This window comes from Lacerta agilis, chromosome 1 (assembly GCF_009819535.1).
Source record: "Lacerta agilis isolate rLacAgi1 chromosome 1, rLacAgi1.pri, whole genome shotgun sequence".
In the NCBI taxonomy this organism is placed as follows: domain Eukaryota; kingdom Metazoa; phylum Chordata; class Lepidosauria; order Squamata; family Lacertidae; genus Lacerta; species Lacerta agilis.
The window spans coordinates 57,393,975-57,412,983 of NC_046312.1; the positions used below are offsets into that span (position 1 = coordinate 57,393,975).

The following is a 19,009-nucleotide window of genomic DNA, read 5'->3' on the forward strand; positions in this document are numbered from 1 at the left end:
CACCTTTCTTAAAGTTTAAGAGGGGTGTGCAGCTCTTAAATACCACAAATCATACGTCTCAGTGGACTTGACACACAGCAAGAGTCCTGTGTATCCTGAGATTCATACTAGAGTAAAAAAAAAGTCAAACTGAAGAAAGCAGATCAAAATTAATAATCATTAATCTTAAGCATATATTGTTTAAGATTATAGTATAGTCCAAGCTTGTTGGTCTTGAGGTACGATTCTTGCTTTGGATATGAGGCTTAGTTCCCATACTGGCACAACGTTTGAGGGCTGGGTGAAAAATGAGATCTTGTATAGAGTAGCAGTTAAAATGTCAGAACTGATGTGACCTGGATTTACCTCTGACACTCAGTCACAATGGGTGACTTTTGGCCGTCCACTGTCTCTTAGTCTTACCTACCTCCAGGGTTGTTGTTGTTTTAAAAAAAAAGATTTATTTTTTTCTGAAAGTTTTCAACATAGAATACAGCAAAAACCAATCTAATATACCTCCAGTGGTTGTTGAAGTTGAAATAGGGTAGGAAGAACCAGCTACACTTCCCTGAGCTTGGAGGAGATGCAGAATATAAATGTAATAGTAGAAATAATGAAATTACGGTGAGAGACTTGCTTGTAGCTGAGTTCTACATAGTAATGGACTTATTTGTGCTAGTACACAATGTGCCATTTTAGAAGACACCATGGCATTAAAAGCAGCATGTGGTGTATTACAACTTAAGGAAGCAGCACCATGATTTGATTTTAATACTGTTTTCACTCTTATTCCTGTCAAGTTTTTTTCTTGATGAAAGATGGTGGTATCAAACTGGGCTTCTGTTGCTAAAATTACAAGTGCTGTCCATTTTTAGGAGGGTTATAGAGTTCAGAGTCAGGATTGTGAAATTACGTTACAGGCTCTGTTGGACACTCAGAAGAAGTTGACGAATGATCACTTGTAATCCAACGGGTAAATATAACATACTTTTTTTCAGCACCCTCACTTGTAAAGCATATTTTTATTTTAAATCAGGCTGCCAATAAGCAAGCGGTTCTACATTCAGTGCTGTCCTTGTAATATCTGTTTGGAGATGAGATAATACCATCCCAAGTTTTTTCCAAGGAGAGATGGCATGGTTTTGAGAGGTTCAAAGTGAAAAAAAAAAATGAGATAATACTCATAAATGAACTTGGTAGGAACTGGAACAGTGCTTTTTTAAAAAAAACATTATTATTGTGGCTGCTTACAGTCAAATATCTTTATTTCATGACATACCAACAACACATCTTCAAAAGTGCTATTTTGGCACTTAAAAGCAACAGAATGTAAAATAGGAAGAAGAAGAAGAAGAAGAAGAAGGAGTTTGGATTTGATATCCCGCTTCATCACTACCTGAAGGAGTCTCAAAGCGGCTAACATTCTCCTTCCCCTTCCTCTCCCACAACAAACACTCTGTGAGGTGAATGGGGCTGAGAGACTTCAGAGAAGTGTGACTAGCCCAAGGTCACCCAGCAGCTGCATGTGGAGGAGCAGAGACACGAACCCGGTTCCCCAGATTACGAGTCTACCGCTCTTAACCACTACACCATGCTGGCTCTGTTTATTTAACATTGATGTAAAAACAATAGTCTTTATAGTGGTATCCTATACACAGTTATCCAGTGCTGCTATTATTTAAAATAGGTAGTAATTCTGAAATTATTTGTGAACAGTCCATAAATTAAGATACTCAACAGTAGTTGTTAAGAAAGTAAATGTTTTTTCTACACTACCTCTCACATCAAGCTTTCCTGCACCATTCTACAAAACTTGTGGAAGAAAGGAGAGTACTTCTTCAGATGAAAAAAAGTGTTCTTAATATGTTCTTGATCATGTGTTACTATTCGGACAAGCCTAAGCCTGTTCAACTTGAGTGAGGCCACCAAATCCAATTCCTTTAGGACCAAAATTCTTTGCATAGCAAACTGGAAAAGAAAGACATTATGTTTGAGCTGTTTTCATATGGCACTCAACACAAAACATATACCATACTTCCTTCAAAGCCGTCCATGAAACTCAGCTTCTCCAAAGGAAGCCTTTGGAACAACCAATAACATATTGTAACTAAGCCAAAGTATGTGTAACTTAAATGAGATTGGGAGGAATTCAGTATAGCACTACAACAGGAAAGATGCCAGGGGAAGAGGGTATCCTGCATTTCCTTGCCTTAGCATCACTGGCAGGTTGGGGTGGGAATATTCAGAATAGTGTGGTGTCAAGATATGGGGGTATCTCATACTTGAGGGAGGAGCTCGATATATTTTCTCACATGTTTAGTTTAGCCCAGCCCTGAGAAGACAATTTGATCCTGTGAAAATTTGCACCTAGAATTCATAAAAGCTAGCATTCCCATCCTGACCCCCTCCCCTTTCGTTTAATAATATTTCCAGTTTCTGGTAGGAACCCAGTGCTATTGCAGCCCAAATGTGAGCAGTAGAGGCAGCCTCTTTAAGGACCTTTCAGAAAACCAAGTAGCAGGGGAGTTTCACCACAAGAGGCACCTTAATTTATCTAAATTAGGTTTGAGGCATACAACTACACTTGCCTTTACAGTAAATCTCTCCATCTTTATCTGTGACATTTGTAGACTCTAGACTCTTCCCACAGAAAGCACATCGGAAGCATGTCTTGTGCCATGGCTGAAATGGAAAGCCAAAGAGTATTAAGGAAATCATAGACATTGCAGGTTTACCTTTTCAAGATTTATGCATTGGTAAATAAAAAGAGATTAACTCCCTTTACACAGACACCCACACACCTCTCCCCAGATTTAACATTTTCTACAGCTCAGGTGGAAATCTATTACCAGGCTGACTGGAAGAGATGGAATCTATTATTCTCCTGTAGGGAGGGAATGTGATCCTTGATATGGGTTGTCTCTGTCTATCTCACAACTGACAGTAAGTTAAACTTTTGAGGAAGACATCAGGGGCAGGACCACCCCCTAACTCCAGATCTACTCCCTGCCTTTGCCACATGAGGAAGGCTTCCGGCCCTGCTCTAGGCACAGCAAAAGAAAAAGGCGGGAACGCCATCTAGGAAAGGATTTCAAGAATATAGTGAATTGCTTTGCTATATTATTGGATGTTAGCTTTATTTACAAATGGGGCTGGTGGACACCCAAAAGAAATGATGCCTCATTCTCTGAAAGGGACTGTTACCTCAGTGCTCTATTGGGTTGCTTTCCTCTTTTGTACATTTGTCATGCAGCCACTTGGCAATCCCAACACACATTCCAAGATTGACTCATCTTCCTCAGGTGATCTATCCTTTGGAAGGAAGGTTCTCCAGACAGTAGCCTAGCTGTTTGTCAGACAAAGTCTTCCTGGGTTTATGGATACTGCTATATTATATTCTACTCAAATAATGGCCTCCAACCCCATCTGGTAAAAATGGAAAGTGAATTTCAATTTACAGATAAGGAATTCTGCCCACCTCTCCTTCCTCTGAGACCACCTCTGGTGTGGGCTGGGTTTTAGGGCTTCTGCATGCATCATACATACCATGTTTAGTGCTTGTGTTTGTTTTGTTCCATCCAATTGTTGATCTACTTTCTAAGTTTCTATGTTTTATATGGTTCCTGTGCATTTTTGTTTTTTTGGGGGGGGGGGCTGAGGAATAATAGGACTGGGGAGTTGTAAGGATCCCAAGAGACCAACCCCCTGCAATGCGGGAATCTCAACACATGAGTTGTTCCTCCTTTGACAGCTTGGACTGGAGGGCAAGACAATTCTCCCTGGAAGAGGAGGCAAAAGACTTGGAAGGGCCTACCTGTCATGATTACAGGGAGACATCTTTTGACCCAAAGAATGTCCTCCAGTTCCATCTGTAATGACCATTCCCCACATCAAATGGGGGGCGACGTTTGCATGGTCACGCACAGCTCCCTGGACTCCAGTACGACTCCTGATAGTTCGGGCTGGCATTGCCTTCCCCCAGGCAGGGATACCTGGGGTCTCCGCCTACCTCAGTTAACCGCCCAATCCTACCTGGGGAGGCGTTGCCAGGGGATTGGCCAGGTAAAGGGGAGGGACCGCCCAGCCCACACAATAGAAGGTTTAGCCTACCTGGGAGTCCACGCAAATAGAAATTCACACCAAGTACCAATTTCCATTTCCTGATATTGGAGAACACTATAACGAACATGGGAGGAATTTGACATCACGCTTTTACAAACACGCTGTTAGCGCAGGCAGTTCTGCTTGCCTGACAGAATGATCTCCCCTCTCCTCCCCCCCACTCACCATTCTGGGGGTTCTCAAAGAACCCCTCCCCATAGCAAATGGGAGGCATGTGGCAGGAGCAGGGAGATGGGAAAGCCCCATTGCACTGGCGTCCTTCTGTGGGGCAGCAGAAATATTGGGGAGAGGAATAAACATTAAGCTTTCTATTACAAGAAACTAATCAGTATTTGACTGGGAAGGCAGCCTCTTCTGCAATTAAAGCCCTCCAGCCTCAGGAAAATACATTTAGAATCCATTTCAGACAACTAAGGTAGAAATCTTGAGTTTTAAGGATATAAACTCAATTACCAGCTGAAATTAGACAAGAGCATTCGTGTCATGATGCTTGCATGCCTACTGAAGACATTTTTGTTCAATAAGTTTTTCCCTGGGGTTTGACCCAGTCATTTGTGGAATATTAATTGCATTTTTTTAAAAAAAGAATTTTTGAAGATGGCTGTAGAGTTTGTTGTTTTTAGAGCTGTGTTTTATTCTATTTTTATCTTGTACCCCCACCTTCAATGGCTTCAGCTTAGAATGGTTTTTACATTTGTTAAATAATAATTTTTAGTTGCCTTAATAAAAGCAAAGCTGTTTCAGTAAAATTAGTAAAATTCTGTTGTATGTGTTTTTATGTGAAGTCTTAAAACATTTTATTTCAATATGGAATTTAAATGCAGCTTATTTTGTTTTCTTTTAATCTGGTCTATTGACTTACCTATTCCAACAGGGAAGTTGATTGTTGGAATTAAACGTAGAACAGAAACATGCCTTTACAAGTCAACCCTGAGTGTGTCTTTTCAGAAGCAACACCAAGCAGTTAGCACTCTCATGCGCTTTCCATTCTCTTTGATTAAAATTTCAATTTTGGCAGCTGCCCCTCTGCTATAATACAATGGCACTTCACCTGCTTAAGCTTGTTTCTTACCTTTCCTCCTCCAATTATCTTCTCTGCAGCATACACTGACTTCCCACAACGAGGGCATTTATCAACATCGCCAATTTTTTTGGCAAACTTTGAAGGGTTGGTAGGAGTGGAAGGACGAGCTGGCTTTGGTGAGCTGATGACAAGAATGTTCAGTGCACATTAAGCTTTTTATCTTGGAGCAGCTAAATTAAGCACTACAAGCAGAAGACGTGTGTCGTGGCATCCACAACGAAACAATCACATTGGTTGAAGAATACAAATACTTTATACAAAAAGAGGGGGCATTCTGTGGAGGCAGAAAGTAGCCACCATGCCTACTACCCTTCAATAACCCTCTCCTCCATGAGATGTAACGTGCAGTGGTACCCCTTTTTTCGAACGTAATCCATTCCAGAAGACTGTTCGAAAACCAAAAACTCAATAGCCAACAGCTAGGCCTCAGGATCTTGCACTCAGCGGAAGCTTCCAAGGTGTGTCCGAAAACCAAAGCATTTACTTCCAGGTTAACGGCATTCGAAAACCAAAATGTTCATCAATGGAGACATTAAAAAACTGAGGTACCACTGTACTTGGAAGTAAATCCTATCAATTTTCAAATAAGTTTGCTTAAAGTTACAGCTTTGGGAAATAATATTCTGATTCTACAAGTGATGAAAATCTTTATGGAATTAACATATTCATGCCACCACACATCTTGTAATGCTCCCTTTCTTATTCTTAAAAGGGCAAAGGTAAAGGGAACGCTGACCATTAGGTCCAGTCATGTCCGACTCTGGGGTTGCGGCGCTCATCTTGCGTTACTGGCCGAGGGAGCCGGCGTACAGCTTCCGGGTCATGTGGCCAGCATGACTAAGCCGCTTCTGGCGAACCAGAGCAGTGCACAGAAACGCCGTTTACCTTCCCGCTGGAGCGGTACCTATTTATCTACTTGCACTTTTGATGTGCTTTCGAACTGCTAGGTGGGCAGGAGCTTGGACCGAGCAACGGGAGCTCACTCCATTGCAGGGATTCGAACCGCCGACCTTCTGATCAGCAAGCCCTAGACTCTGTGGTTTAACCCACCGCGCCACCCAAGTCCGAGTCTTATTCTTACTGTGTTGCAATTGTAACCTTTCATTCCATGTCTTTATGAACATAGAATTCTGCAAATGAAACAGGCCCCCCTCCAATATAAAATACCCACAGTCATTTTTCTGCCCGCCTTCCTTAGACAATACAGATTGCATTGTGGCTATTCCAAGTATTAATAACATCTCAGTACAACGCAAAAAAATAATTACACCATTGTACTGAGAACCCATCCCTTTGATTGTACTGCACTTAATGAGTCACAATTGCGGTGAATAGTAAAGACTGTGACAATATGTAAAGCAAGGGCTCTTTCTGTAGCGTAATTGCCCACTGGCATGGGAAATCTTTTTCAACTAATATTCTGCAGGGACAGAACATCATTAAAATGGATAAAAATTATAGATCTATTGAAGAAAAGTCTGTGCTACAGCTTCCCCTGCGTGTTGTTATGGAAACTAATGGAGTGACTTGATGCAACAGAGGCTATAATAATTATTATTTTAAAACCAAGGATTCCACTCACTGCTGTAGATCCAGCCCAAGATGCTCTCCGGTGTCTGTGCTGAGGCAGCCTGCACCTTGTCCAAAGCCAATCCCTTTCGGCCCATATTTTCTCCCATAACAAGTTTTGCAGTAGATTTCAGATTCGTGGGCTGCTACTGTCGTACTGTCCAGAGCTTTTCGGCAGGCCACTGGAAAGGAAGCAAATGCACTGAAACATCCACCTGCAGTTTGCTATAGGTTTGGGGGAGTTGGACAGAAGAAGGTTCCTGGAGCCTAAAGGTCTACTAAAAGCTACTTAATAATCAGTGGCAAAGTATGCTACTCACCATAGCTGTCAACTTTCCCTTTTGGGGGGGGGGGGAACTTCCCTTATTCCAGCGCAATTTCCCATTGCAAAAAAGGGAAAGTTGACAGCTATGGCTGTTTCCCAATGCAAAAAAAGGGAAGGCTGACAGCTCTGCTACTCACATCTGGGGTGTTAGTAAAATTACAGGTACAGGTAAATGGCCTGGAAAAGTTAGGAGAGCAAATACTAAATGGTAGAGGTCTTTGTTTCAAATCTCTACTCAACCACAAACTCTTTAAGTTGTTTCAGGCAAACCACGAACAGTCCTGCCCTCTCCACAACAGGACTAACAGGACTGGCGTACCTTACAGGGCTGTTGTAAAGATTACTAAGAAGATCTATGTGAAGTGCTTTGGATATTCAAAAATGCTGCATATATTTTTAAAAGTCTGGTCTTATTAAGACTTGCTTGTGTCTCATAAATGTGCATTACATCTAAGCCACCACTTAGGAAAGTAATTGCTTTCTTATTCTAAAAGTGATTACGGTATTACCTCTACACATGTTAACAGAACTTAGTAAAGCCATCACCAGAATTGTAACCTGCTCCAATTCTTATTCATACTTTGCTTCAGTTGTGGAAAATGCCATATTCTCTTCAGACATAAAACATCCTGATCTAATGAGTGGTATAAACTGGAAGAAATGCCACTGTAGATATTTAATTTTCTAACACTGGATTTTGGATCCAGTCCAAAATAGTGAAGAAATAGGAGAGTTGGGGAAAGAGCGAAACCAAAATTGCAATTGTATATGTGCCTATTCAAAAGTAAACCTATAGAGTTCAATGGGATTTACTCTTAGATGAGTGATGTATAAGATTACATTGTTGTCCCAAAATTAAGACCAGTAAAGCAAGACGTTTCTGGCACTGTGTGAAGCTGATCTGTCCCTTTTCTGCATTCTTCTCTGTGAAAAAATGATTTTGTGTGTCTGTGTGTGTAAGGGGAGTGATGCAGATAAAGTGCTTCTATTTCTGGCCCCTTTGGGACAGAGTATCTGTTTGCTGGAACAGATTGAGTCAAAGCCCTTGAAGTGCTATTGTTGAAACAGCTCCGAGATATTCGTCAATCTGCTGGCAGAGGCAGCACAACCGCCATGAATTAGTTTTAGGCTTACAAATTGTGATCATGCCACATGTCCACCACAGATGTGCTTTAAGTAAAAGTCAGCTGGGAAGCAAAGTAAGTAAATAGCAAGCCACACATGAAAGAGTATCTTTCAAGTCAGTCACAGGGCTGCAGATAATAGATGGGCATTTAATTTTAAAAAAAGAAATGGAGGAAGGGTGCTTTTCTGGCTGCATTATACTCTAGAAATAGGAAGATTTTGTGCATTTGGTGGCACATTATGAGCTGCTTTTACATCTCTAGTTTTTGATGGATTTTTTATTTAATCTCTGATTGAATCTTTGCTGTAGCTGATTTTGTTGCTTTTATGGACAGGTGTGGTTTTAGTGTTTTACCAGGGGAATCAAGATTCTTGTTGCTTTGCTTTAAGTTATTATTATTGCTATCATAATCAATATATTAATTTATTAACTATGTCCCCAGCGTATTGTACAGCATGAGCGTAAGATCATACACTATATACAGATACAGTGGAATCTCGGTTTTCGAATGTAATGCATTCCAGAAGACCGAGAAAACCGAAAAGCAATGGGTGGTCGGTAAGTTCAATGGAGAAAATGGAAAAACATGCCACTGAACCATTCGACTTCTAAGGCGTGTTCAAAAATGGAAGCAATTACTTCTGGGTTTTTGGCATTCGGGTTCTGAATCGTTCAGCTTCCGAGACGCTCAAAAACCGAGGTTCCACAGTATATAAAACTAACAAAGTTTCAAAAAGCAATACAAAAGAATGTATAACCTAAACCATACCAACAGCAGCACAGCTAGAAGATATTACACATTCACAATACAAAGTAAAGGCATGTTCACTCAGAAATAATTCCTGCTTAGTTCAATGGGACTAATTTCTAAGTAAGCATGTATGGGACTGCAGCCCAAAACTGACAGCAATAAACCTAGATTTACATCTTTACACCCTTCAAACAAAGGGTGTCTGCAATTTCTGGCAATACTCACCTGCTGACTGTGCCAACAGGGCATGAAGCTCAAGATGGACAGTATTGGTGCACTTTATAACAGAAAATGTATATCCAATAACATAAAAAGTGTGTTGACATCTTCAACCTGTTAGAATGTATTTAATGACAGTAGCATGTGCTTCACAAATGCTCCTGTTCATTCCAATAAAACAGGATTTTGATATCAGTTTATGTGGTTTACTGTTGGTAGAGGACATCTTTGGGCTTTCCCCCCTTTTTATACTTTCAGGAAGAGAAATGCCATCACCTGCTGAGGCAGAGTACTGCCTGCCTCCCTAGGAGAGGCAGAAACTATGTAGAGAGAAACTGAATTGTGAATAGCCCACTTAAAGTGTGGGTAGACCTGCCCTGAACCATTCACTGTCAGTCTGTCATTCAGAGAGCCAGGAAGAAAAATAATTAACTGATCAGGGTTGTAGAGGCAGGAAGTCCTTTCTAAAGTTTAACCATAACTCAGCTTTCCTGTATTTTAAAACCATCACTCTTTATCTTATCTTCAATGGATGTCAGTTTAAATTACAGGAAAGTAAATGAGGGTTGGACATTAGAGGAGAATGTCTTACCAATCAGGGACATTCAGTAAGGAAAGCAAGCTGCTGTCTGCCAGCCATCAATCCTTCTCTGTCCATGCCTTGCTAAGCAATTTCTTTTTTAAACCTTGTCCTCTCCCGCTTAACTTTATCTGATGCTCGTATTGTTTGATTTGAAACACCTGGTTTTATTGTTTTTAAATATTTTGTTGGGAGTCACCCAGAGTAGCTGGGGCAGCCCTGTCAGATGGGTGGCATATAAATAATAAAGTTTTTGTTGTTGTTGTTGTTGTTGAGTTAAACTGAGTGTAATTTCTTCCCTATTCTTCACTGAATACAGTGAAGAGACAGTGGTGTGTGCCTCCAGTCAAACCACTCCGTTAGCAGCACCAAAGTGACCTCCCCAGGGCACAAGCCTGGGCAGTGTGTATGGAGGTCCTGGGCTGCCCAGGCAACAAGACCCCACTCTTGACCTAGCTGATGTGGTCCCAAGGAAAGCAGAGTAATATGTTGGGCACCAGGTTGGCTGCAGGTATTGCTGGAAGGAAGCAAGCATGCAAGATGCCATCCAACCATCTTTGGGGCTCCACTCTGAATTTGTGCAGGGGTTACTGCTTTGCTTTCCATTCCACAAGGCAGCAGGGGTTTAGGACAGGCATAGGCAAACTCGGCCCTCAAGATGTTTTGGGACTACAACTCCCATCATCCCTAGCTAACAGGAACAGTGGTCAGGAATGATGGGAGTTGTAGTCCCAAAACGTCTGGAGGGCCAAGTTTGCCTATGCCTGGTTTAGGATTAGAGTTTTCCTTCTCCTAGATGGGCTACCTTCCCAGGTTGACAACCCCATCTACCCCTGAGATAATAACTATTCCACCATAAACCTTCATTTTGCACATGTTCCTTTCTGTTTAGGTGAGTTGGGTTAGTGCCACAATCAATTGTAGTACATTGTGGATTCTCTGGTGAAATAAAATAGCATAGATCCACTTACTGCAATGGAAGCACGTCTTATGAAAACTACGGCCATTACACTGGATTTCTTCAGCATGGTAGACAGTCTTGTCACACGCACCACATTTGGCTCCACCTCCCCAGTTTGGCATCCTTGAAACTTTCAGCTGGTTTGCAATGACACCTTTAAACCAAAAGACAAATGAGCCAGGATGAGAACTAATTAGTAACCTAGTTTGCTCTCTCCCACCTCTCTCTTTAGTGGTCACCCTTCTGGCAGCCCCTCAGAATGCCTCCTAGAATGAAGCTACATCATGATGTGGCATCATTCTAGAGCATTCGGGAGAAGAAATGGTGGGCTCCTGGAGGGTGACCACTCAGAGGAGCTCCACCACCTCTGGTGGCAGTGGCAGAAAAGAAAGGGAAGCAGAGGTTGCTACCGCTACTGTGAAACTGATATGCCTTCCTGAGACTTTGGGGACTTCCAGATGGGTGTTTATTAAGTGCTCCTCTTGCATCAAATCTCCTTTTGGCATCAAAAGGCCAGACCATATCCCCCACCCCCACCCCAATCTGAATTTTACCTCTGTGGGAAAATCTAACAAAACAATCTTCTTCTTTGGCGATCACTCGTAGCCAAGTAAGATTGTCTTCCATAAACATGGTTTTAACAATGAGTCCTTAGGTGACTGTGGAGGCCAATTCTGGATCTACACGTCCTTCCACAGTGGGGACATAGGTTTCCGGGTGGGAGTTGATGGTGAGGGTTTGCCAAGCATGCCTTCCTCTTAGCGCATTTCTCCCTTTCGTCCTGAGTTTGAGCGTCTTCAAAGCCCATGTCACCTTTGGTAAAGGCTGTTCTCCAATTAGAGCACTCACAGGCCAGCGTTCCCCAATTGTTGGTGTTTATACTACATGTTTTAAAGATTTGCCTAGAGAGAGTCTTTAAGCCTCTTTTGTTGACCACCAGCATTATGCTTTCCATTTTTAAGTTTGGAATAGAGTAGTTGCTTTGGAAGACAATAATCAGGCATCTGCACAACATGACCAGTCTAATGAAGTTGATGTTGAAGAATCATTGCTTCGACACTGGTGATCTTTCCAGTACACTGGCATTAGTTTGCCTGTATTCCCAAGTGATGTGTAAAATTTTTTGAAGATACCATTGATTGAATCTTTCAAGGAGTTGGAGATGGCATTTATAAATGGTCCATGTTTCACAAGCATACAATAAGGTTGGTAGTATAATAGCTTTGTAAACAAGCATTTTGGTTTCCCTGCGAATGTCCCAGTCCTCAAACACACTGCACTTCAACCGGGAGAAAACTGCACTCACAGAGCTCAGGCAATGCTGGATTTTGGCAACAATGTTGGCCCTTGTGGAAAATCTAACAACTAGAATACCCCACTCCCAATAATCTCAGTGACCTGTTGTAAACTTCATATAGGATAGGGACTTAATTTGCAAAGCTCCCCAAATTTTCCTGCCAATTTTGCACAGACATTTAAAGCTGAATTTAATTTTCAGCTCTGCCTTTTTAAAAAAGATGCACTCCAAGAAATGTTGCCTTCTGTGCAGCTTTTAATGGTACAGAAATCCCCTCCAGTTCTGAACCAGGTACACAGCTGACAACTCTTGCTGCTCCAATTACCGTTTCATCAAAGCCTGTGATGTGTTCACACCTGCCTTCTCAAACTGCAGTTTGTTCTTTCCAAGTATTTCACTTTTACTCTACTTGCATGCAATTGCCTCAGAGATTAAGGCGCTACTGAACTTTTTGGACTCATCTCCACATTGAGAATAAAGTAAAGGCTCTGCCACATTATAGTGGGAATATGCTGTGCCTATTAAGGGGATGAGAAGGATTCTGCCTTTGAAAAGGAAATGTTGCCTAACTACTCAGCCCCAGGAGGAGGAGGGAGAGGAGATAGAGATGCACTCCTAAAGCATTTGTACTGACTCTTGCAATGATACATTGGGGGTACTCCTGACCATGTATATTCATCAGGAATAAGGGTATACCTGGCAGTCCAGTCCCTAGTAAACTGCTAGGGAAAATATGTCATTGTAATGGTATAGGATAACTCTATTGACTTAAAACAGGGGTGGGAAAACTTTCAGCCTCTTCTGGACCACCTGGCAGTGGTGGGTGGAGTCAGAGGCAAAAGTGATTGTAATAACAAATACATTTTTTACCCTTTCTATCATCCATCTAGGCAAGCAAGAGTTCGAAGACAAAGTCCAGCCAGGCAAACACACTTGGGAAGCAAAACCAGTAATTGGTGTGGCCTGGGCCTGACAAAGAGGTCTGGAGAGCTACATTTGGACCCTAGGGTGGCTGTGCGTCATATTTTAAAGAGGACAGACTTCTGTTTGAGGAGCCATTGGAAGAAAGCCCTCTGTCTGAAATCTGTCCAGTCCAAATCTGGTTTAAAGATTAAAAATAAGAATGTGAAGGGAGCTTGAATCTGCCCATCAACAGCACTTGGACAGCACATTGAGCAGCCACACAGCTCAGCTGGTCAGAGTCTTTCCCACCATGGTGCGATGAATCACATTTCTATTCCATTTTTTGCCTCCTAAATTTTCAACTACACATCAAAACCACCCTATGCACATCAGTATCCTCTTTTGCCTATCCTATCCCGTAGGCAGCATTGGGCTATATTCTCTGCCACCTCATGTTTCCAGCTGAGCTCCTTTTCTTTCTTTAGCTCAGTCTTCTCACTTATTCCCCCCTGAGCAGATGCTATTTTATCACAGCTTGCTATGTGGTGTTGCTCAGCGACGGAAGTTAAAAGGAATTCTTTCCCGCGGGCAGCGTGTCTCTGATATGATATGGTTGGTTATGAAGGCAGACTGCAGAATGAATTCCCACATGCTGGATTTTACAGCACAGTGATGCACACGTCTGTGCAGAGCATTTGAAAGGGTATCGGCTCAAAAAGGATATTGTAGGATTGGAAAAGGAGCGGAAAAGGAAAAACCCAGAATTATCAAGCAGCTGGAGCAAATCTCCTATGAGGAAAGGTTAAAACATTTACCGGTAGGTGTTTCTAGTTTAGAAAAAAATGGGGAGGGAAGACACATTACAGAGGTTTATTGGATTATGCATGGTGTGGAGAAAACAAATAGAGAAGAGTTGTCCTCTCCTTTGCATAATCCTAGAGCCCAGGGCCAGTCTCACTGCCTGTTCAGTTGTCCTCTCTGAGCAGGTAAGCAGTGAAAAGAGTGAAATAATGGAGCAGTTTCTTTCTGTTGTGTCTCTTTGAGGTTTGTCCAGCAATGAAATCTCTTTAAATAGTGAGTTGTTAGGAATGACAGCCCATATTGGCAGTGCTGATTTTTTGGCAAGTCCCCCACCACCACCACAAAAGGCAAAAACTTCATGGGGGGGTGATTTTTCAAAAAATGACCAAACAACTTCCCCCACAAATGCTCAACAATTTTTGTGCTCAGATTTTCACTTTTTGAAATACGCCAACCCTATTTTAACCTCTTATTCCTGTGCCACAGGAGTGGCTGTGGCCCTCCAAATCTCATTTGACTCCACCTGCCATCGGCTCCAGCCAGCATGGCTGATGGTGAAGGGAGAACCACAGGGTAGCCACCCCTGTTGTAATAGCCCTTAAATTGTCAGCTCCTTCTTAACCCCCTGGGTAGCTATCTACTTCTTGGCTTCCTTTTTCTTTTTCTATCTCTTACAGAAAAGTTCCAGTTTCTCTCCTGGAAACTACAGTCCTGCAGGAGTACAGTGGTACCTTGGGTTAAGTACTTAATTCTTTCTGGAGGTCCGTTCTTAACCTGAAACTGTTCTTAACCTGAAGCACCACTTTAGCTAATGGGGCCTCCCGCTGCTGCTGCGCCGCCAGAGCACAATTTCTGTTCTTATCCTGAAGCAAAGTTCTTAACCTGAAGCGTTATTTCTGGGTTAGCAGAGTTTGTAACCAGAAGCGTATGTAACCTGAGGTACCACTGTATTCATAAATAAACAACAACTATACTACCTTTCCCCTTTCCCTCTTTTTTTAAAGATTAAAATGAACAATAATAGATTTGAGTGACACTTCTAACATTAAAAAGCTTACCACAGATTTACACACATTTTCTAAAATGTGTACTTATATAAATGCCTCAAAATCCTACATAAACATGTCTTTAAATCTGGATGGTCTCTGGATAACTTGATCACTCCTAGTAGTCTTGTTTTGAGTAGGTTCAACAGCCACTATCTCTACCATGGGAGTAACAAAGTGGGGGCAGGGGGGCACCTGCTCCCCCAAGTCAATACAAATCAATACAGTACAAATCTGAGGTTCTGCCCCCCCCAACAAAAGCCTGCCTCCCCCTAACAAAAATCCTGGCTACGCCCATTATTACTACTGTTCCATTGCTGCTGTTATTACCAGATTCTTCAACATGTTGCAGTCATGAGAGGTCTCTGCATCATTGCACGCAAGCTGTGGCAGGACCTTTTACAGATGTTTGACATTCTTAATTACAGTTATCTAATTATCAGTGCTAACAAGCTCAAAATAAGTAGCTGATCTGCTCCAAAGAGTTACATAGCATGCATGTCTATATACTGGTTGATGCTTATCACCTGTGCTATTGCTAGCAACGCAGGCCAAGTCTCCAACTCTGAAGTGTTGTTTCGCAGCACCAGCACATTCAGAACCTAATAAGGAGGCCTTGCTGGGCCAGGCAAAAGGCCCATCTACTCCAGCATCCTGTTCTCACAGTAGCCAACCAGATGCCTATGAGAAGCTCACAAGCAGGGCATGAGCCCTGCAGTCTCCCCACTTGTGATGCCCAGGAGTTGGTATTCAAAGGCATGTTGCCTCCCACACTATTGTTTCACCTTCTCCTGAAATGGTTGGTGAATGTCTTTGAGGCTGTATCTGCAGTATACATTTAAAGCAGTATGATACCTCTTTAAACAGTCATGACTTCCCGCAAATAACTATGGGAGCTGCAGTTTGTTCAAGTGTGCTGAGAGTCGTTTGAAGACCTCAATTCCCCTCACAGAGCTGCAGTTCTCAGTGTGGCTTAACGATCAATCCCTGTTTCCAGAGAACTCTGGAAATTGTAGCTCTGTGAGGGAAATACAGGCCTCCTAATAACTCCCAGCTCTTACTAACTATAGTTCCCAGGATTCTTTGGGGGAAGCCGAATGTTTAAGCTGATGTGATGCTGCTTTAATTGTATGGTGCAAGCAAGGCCTAATAGAAAGATCATTTGCCTCACCTTGATTGTAGGGCCCAGGTGCAAATGTCACATAGCAAAAGCAATCTAGCAGGTGTCTCTGTTAAAGTCCTGAGCAGAGGAACTTTGCTCATTAGGAGATTGATGAAAGTATCTTGTATAGAGAGGCTCCTTGAAACCTGGACTTGGCAGTGTGTTTAGTTATGCTAACCTTTGTATTTAATAGGTCAAAATGAAATTAACCCGGAACCACACATCATGCTGCAAGCTTTTACAGTACCAATCACCTCTTAGGTTTGGTAATGGCTGGAAGAGAGAAAAGGGGTCTAGAGCAGGGGTTGTCAACCTGGTCCCTACTGCCCACTAGTGACAAGAGTTTGGATTTGATATCCCACTTTTCACTACCCGAAGGAGTCTCAAAGCGGCTAACATTCTCCTTTCCCTTCCTCCCCCACAACAAACACTCTGTGAGGTGAGTGGGGCTGAGAGACTTCAGAGAAGTGTGACTAGCCCAAGGTTACCCAGCAGCTGCATGTGGAGAAGCGGAGACACGAACCCGGTTCCCCAGATTACGAGTCCACCGCTCTTAACCACTACACCACACTGGCTCTTAACCAGTGGGCATTTCAGGATTCTAGGTGGGCAGTAGGGGGTTCTACGGCACAAGCTGAATCCTCCTTCCATTGAACACTGGTGGCTGGTAAGGAAATTTTACCATCAAGAAAGATGCATTAGTGGGTGGTTTGACTACTCCTGGTCTAGACACTTCCTTCATCTTAGGTGACTGGCATTGTCATTAAGCTCAGAGAGAAAAGGGGAAATGAATACTTTGGCCATATTCTATGAACATGGAGAAGTGATATGATCACAGGTGCTTGGCTAGTGGCAAAAACGTCAGCACAATGTCCTCTTCATTGACTCATGTTTCAGATGTACCACAGAATTAGTAGGTGGTGAGTTGCTTTGCTCATGGCGCTTTCTTGGTGTCTCTGAGTCATATTTTCTCGGATGATCAAATGCTAGCTTGACATTAGAACATCACATCAACAAGTTGTACTTGGCCCAGTCCTTGCCAGGAGAGTTGTTTTCTTATTATAGCAACCTCACCCCCCAAAATAAAAGTCGTGCTGAGTTTCTCTCAGCGGTGCAAGACAAAACCACAACTGAGGTATTCGTAACTGAGTCAAAGGATTTCGAATAGTGAAAGATTAATCAAGTTCTATCCTTCCTTCATAAAAATGATCCTCTAAATGTCAAAAATATGGGGCAGATTTTGTGTTGATATATTACAAAAAAAGGAGTTGCTTTGATTATTTCTCAGCTTAAAGCATAAAAAACCCACCCCAAAATAATCTGAGCTGATATGAGTTATAAAGAAAACATAATACTGGGAAACCTATAGAAGAACTGCTGTGGACTATCAATACTGCCATTTCTAAGATTGTACTGCCATTACACTAAACCTGTTCTCTCACATAAATGTTGAATGCATTTGATGATACTGGATACTGTACTGAATATTTCAAGTTTAAGGAAATACTGACTTAGGGACACTACTGTCACAGAGTCTTTTAAAAAACAAATAGACTTCAATAAGCTTATATTATCTTTATGTCTTTATGAAGAAAAACACATAAATATAACTTCACTCTTAAACAATTTCGGCTAGAGTGAAACAACTGAGTTACTATTTCTTGTGACATAAGATGGCTAAGATAATTAGATGCCTAGTGCACCCACAATTCTCTATCAGGAAACTTAAGGCCTGATTCCAGTTTAAAACAACACCATCTAATAATAAAAACTGAAGATCTGGCTGTCGTAAGTTATAACTGTTTCCAAATTACTACTAGTGCTAGTATCAGGAGCAGCAAATGTTTCATTCAGTATTGGAGGTTTGACACTGCACAGCACATAATGTTCATCTTTCTAAGGATATTTTTAAAACCTATCATTCAGGGTTTTTGGATAACAAGATGCCAACCGCCACCTCTTAACATAATTTTTGCCAGCATTGCATTTTTAGTTGTGCTGTACATAAATAGACTTTCATTTATTGGAAGGAAAATTCAGAGAACCACAACACATTTGGAAGCAGCCAGAAAAAGATGTCAATAATCAACATGTCGGGAATATTCACATAAAGCATCATGCCCCCCGCAAACTTAAAATACAGAACACTACCTTGGCTTGTAAATTAAATGAGTTATAGGAAAAACATTCTCTCAATGAAAAGGAAAATGCTCAACGTGCACCTCATTAAACATAAATGGAGCCTTTTGACACTTTATCATCATGACTTACCAGGATGAGTTGTATCCCCTTGCCTCCTGTGTCTTTTTGAATAGCTTAAGCTAGGATCTGGAAGTCTTTAAATACTTCCAAGTAGTTACAAGCTTTGGCTAGGAAAGGGTGAGGGGAGAAGAAGTGTGTGTGTGTGTATACGATGGGGCACAGGAGAAAGAGTACGTGAGCAATGCTACTGCTATCAGGTGGCTTAAAATAACTTGTGACAAAGCCTTGGATTGAGCTCCAATTATGAGCAAGTTGCAGAACAATGCAGGGCCCTCCGATTAAAGCCAGATGCCCTTTCCAAGTGCAGCTGCCTAGATATAAAGAAATTAAATAAATCAATGTGTCACACAGGGCATGTGCTAGGTGAGGGGTCAATTATGTTTGACTCTCTAAAAATAAAATTAAAGGCAGAAACACTGCTCAACAATGTAGGCAGCAATAGGACGGTGCCCACAGCCACAATGAATGGCCATTATGGAAAAACCATACATGAATACTAAGCATAGCTGTCAACTTTTCCCTTTTCTTGCGAGGAATCCTATTCGGAATAAGGGAATTTCCCTTAAAAAAGGTAAAAGTTGACAGCTATGATACTAAGTCGCATAAAGAAAATAATATGATAATTGAGTTGCTACAACCTAAAGACAATAACAGTCGAGCCAGTTGGTCAGGTATCAACCATGAAATTGGCACTCACCACTACTTTGTCAAGCTGCAGCTCTTCTGACAAAGCCTTACAGAGTGCTCTGTTCACTTTTTGTGAAGAAACAGGGCTTTCAGACATTTTGTTCTGGGTTTCAATGGTTGCTTTTTTGCTTCAAG

The 19,009-nt window shown here is 41.9% G+C and overlaps 1 protein-coding gene across 1 annotated transcript; it reads right to left on the reverse strand.

Annotated features, from left to right (window-relative positions):
- Positions 1–1,545: 1,545 nt before the first annotated feature.
- CSRP3 (cysteine and glycine rich protein 3) lies at positions 1,546–18,336 on the reverse strand. The gene is made up of 6 exons (XM_033150664.1): positions 18,197–18,336; positions 10,727–10,870; positions 6,768–6,936; positions 5,174–5,306; positions 2,568–2,661; positions 1,546–1,947 (listed from the first exon to the last, which is right to left on the reverse strand). Exons 2-6 carry the CDS (start codon positions 10,836–10,838, stop codon positions 1,877–1,879), a joined length of 579 nt encoding a protein of 192 aa, XP_033006555.1. The 5' UTR covers positions 10,839–10,870; positions 18,197–18,336; the 3' UTR covers positions 1,546–1,876.
- Positions 18,337–19,009: the final 673 nt, after the last annotated feature.

What these genes read in the sequence shown, in the direction of transcription:
- CSRP3 (XM_033150664.1), bottom strand. Translation starts at nt 10,838, where the DNA reads ATGCCAAACTGGGGAGGTGGAGCCAAATGTGGTGCGTGTGACAAGACT. An exon ending in TAAGACGTGCTTCCATTGCA is followed by an intron (nt 6,937 to 10,726) that starts GTAAGTGGATCT and finishes CTTCCTTTCCAG; the next exon opens with TGGCCTGCCGAAAAGCTCTG. An exon ending in TGGAGAGATTTACTGTAAAG is followed by an intron (nt 1,948 to 2,567) that starts GCAAGTGTAGTT and finishes TTTCTTTTCCAG; the next exon opens with TTTGCTATGCAAAGAATTTT.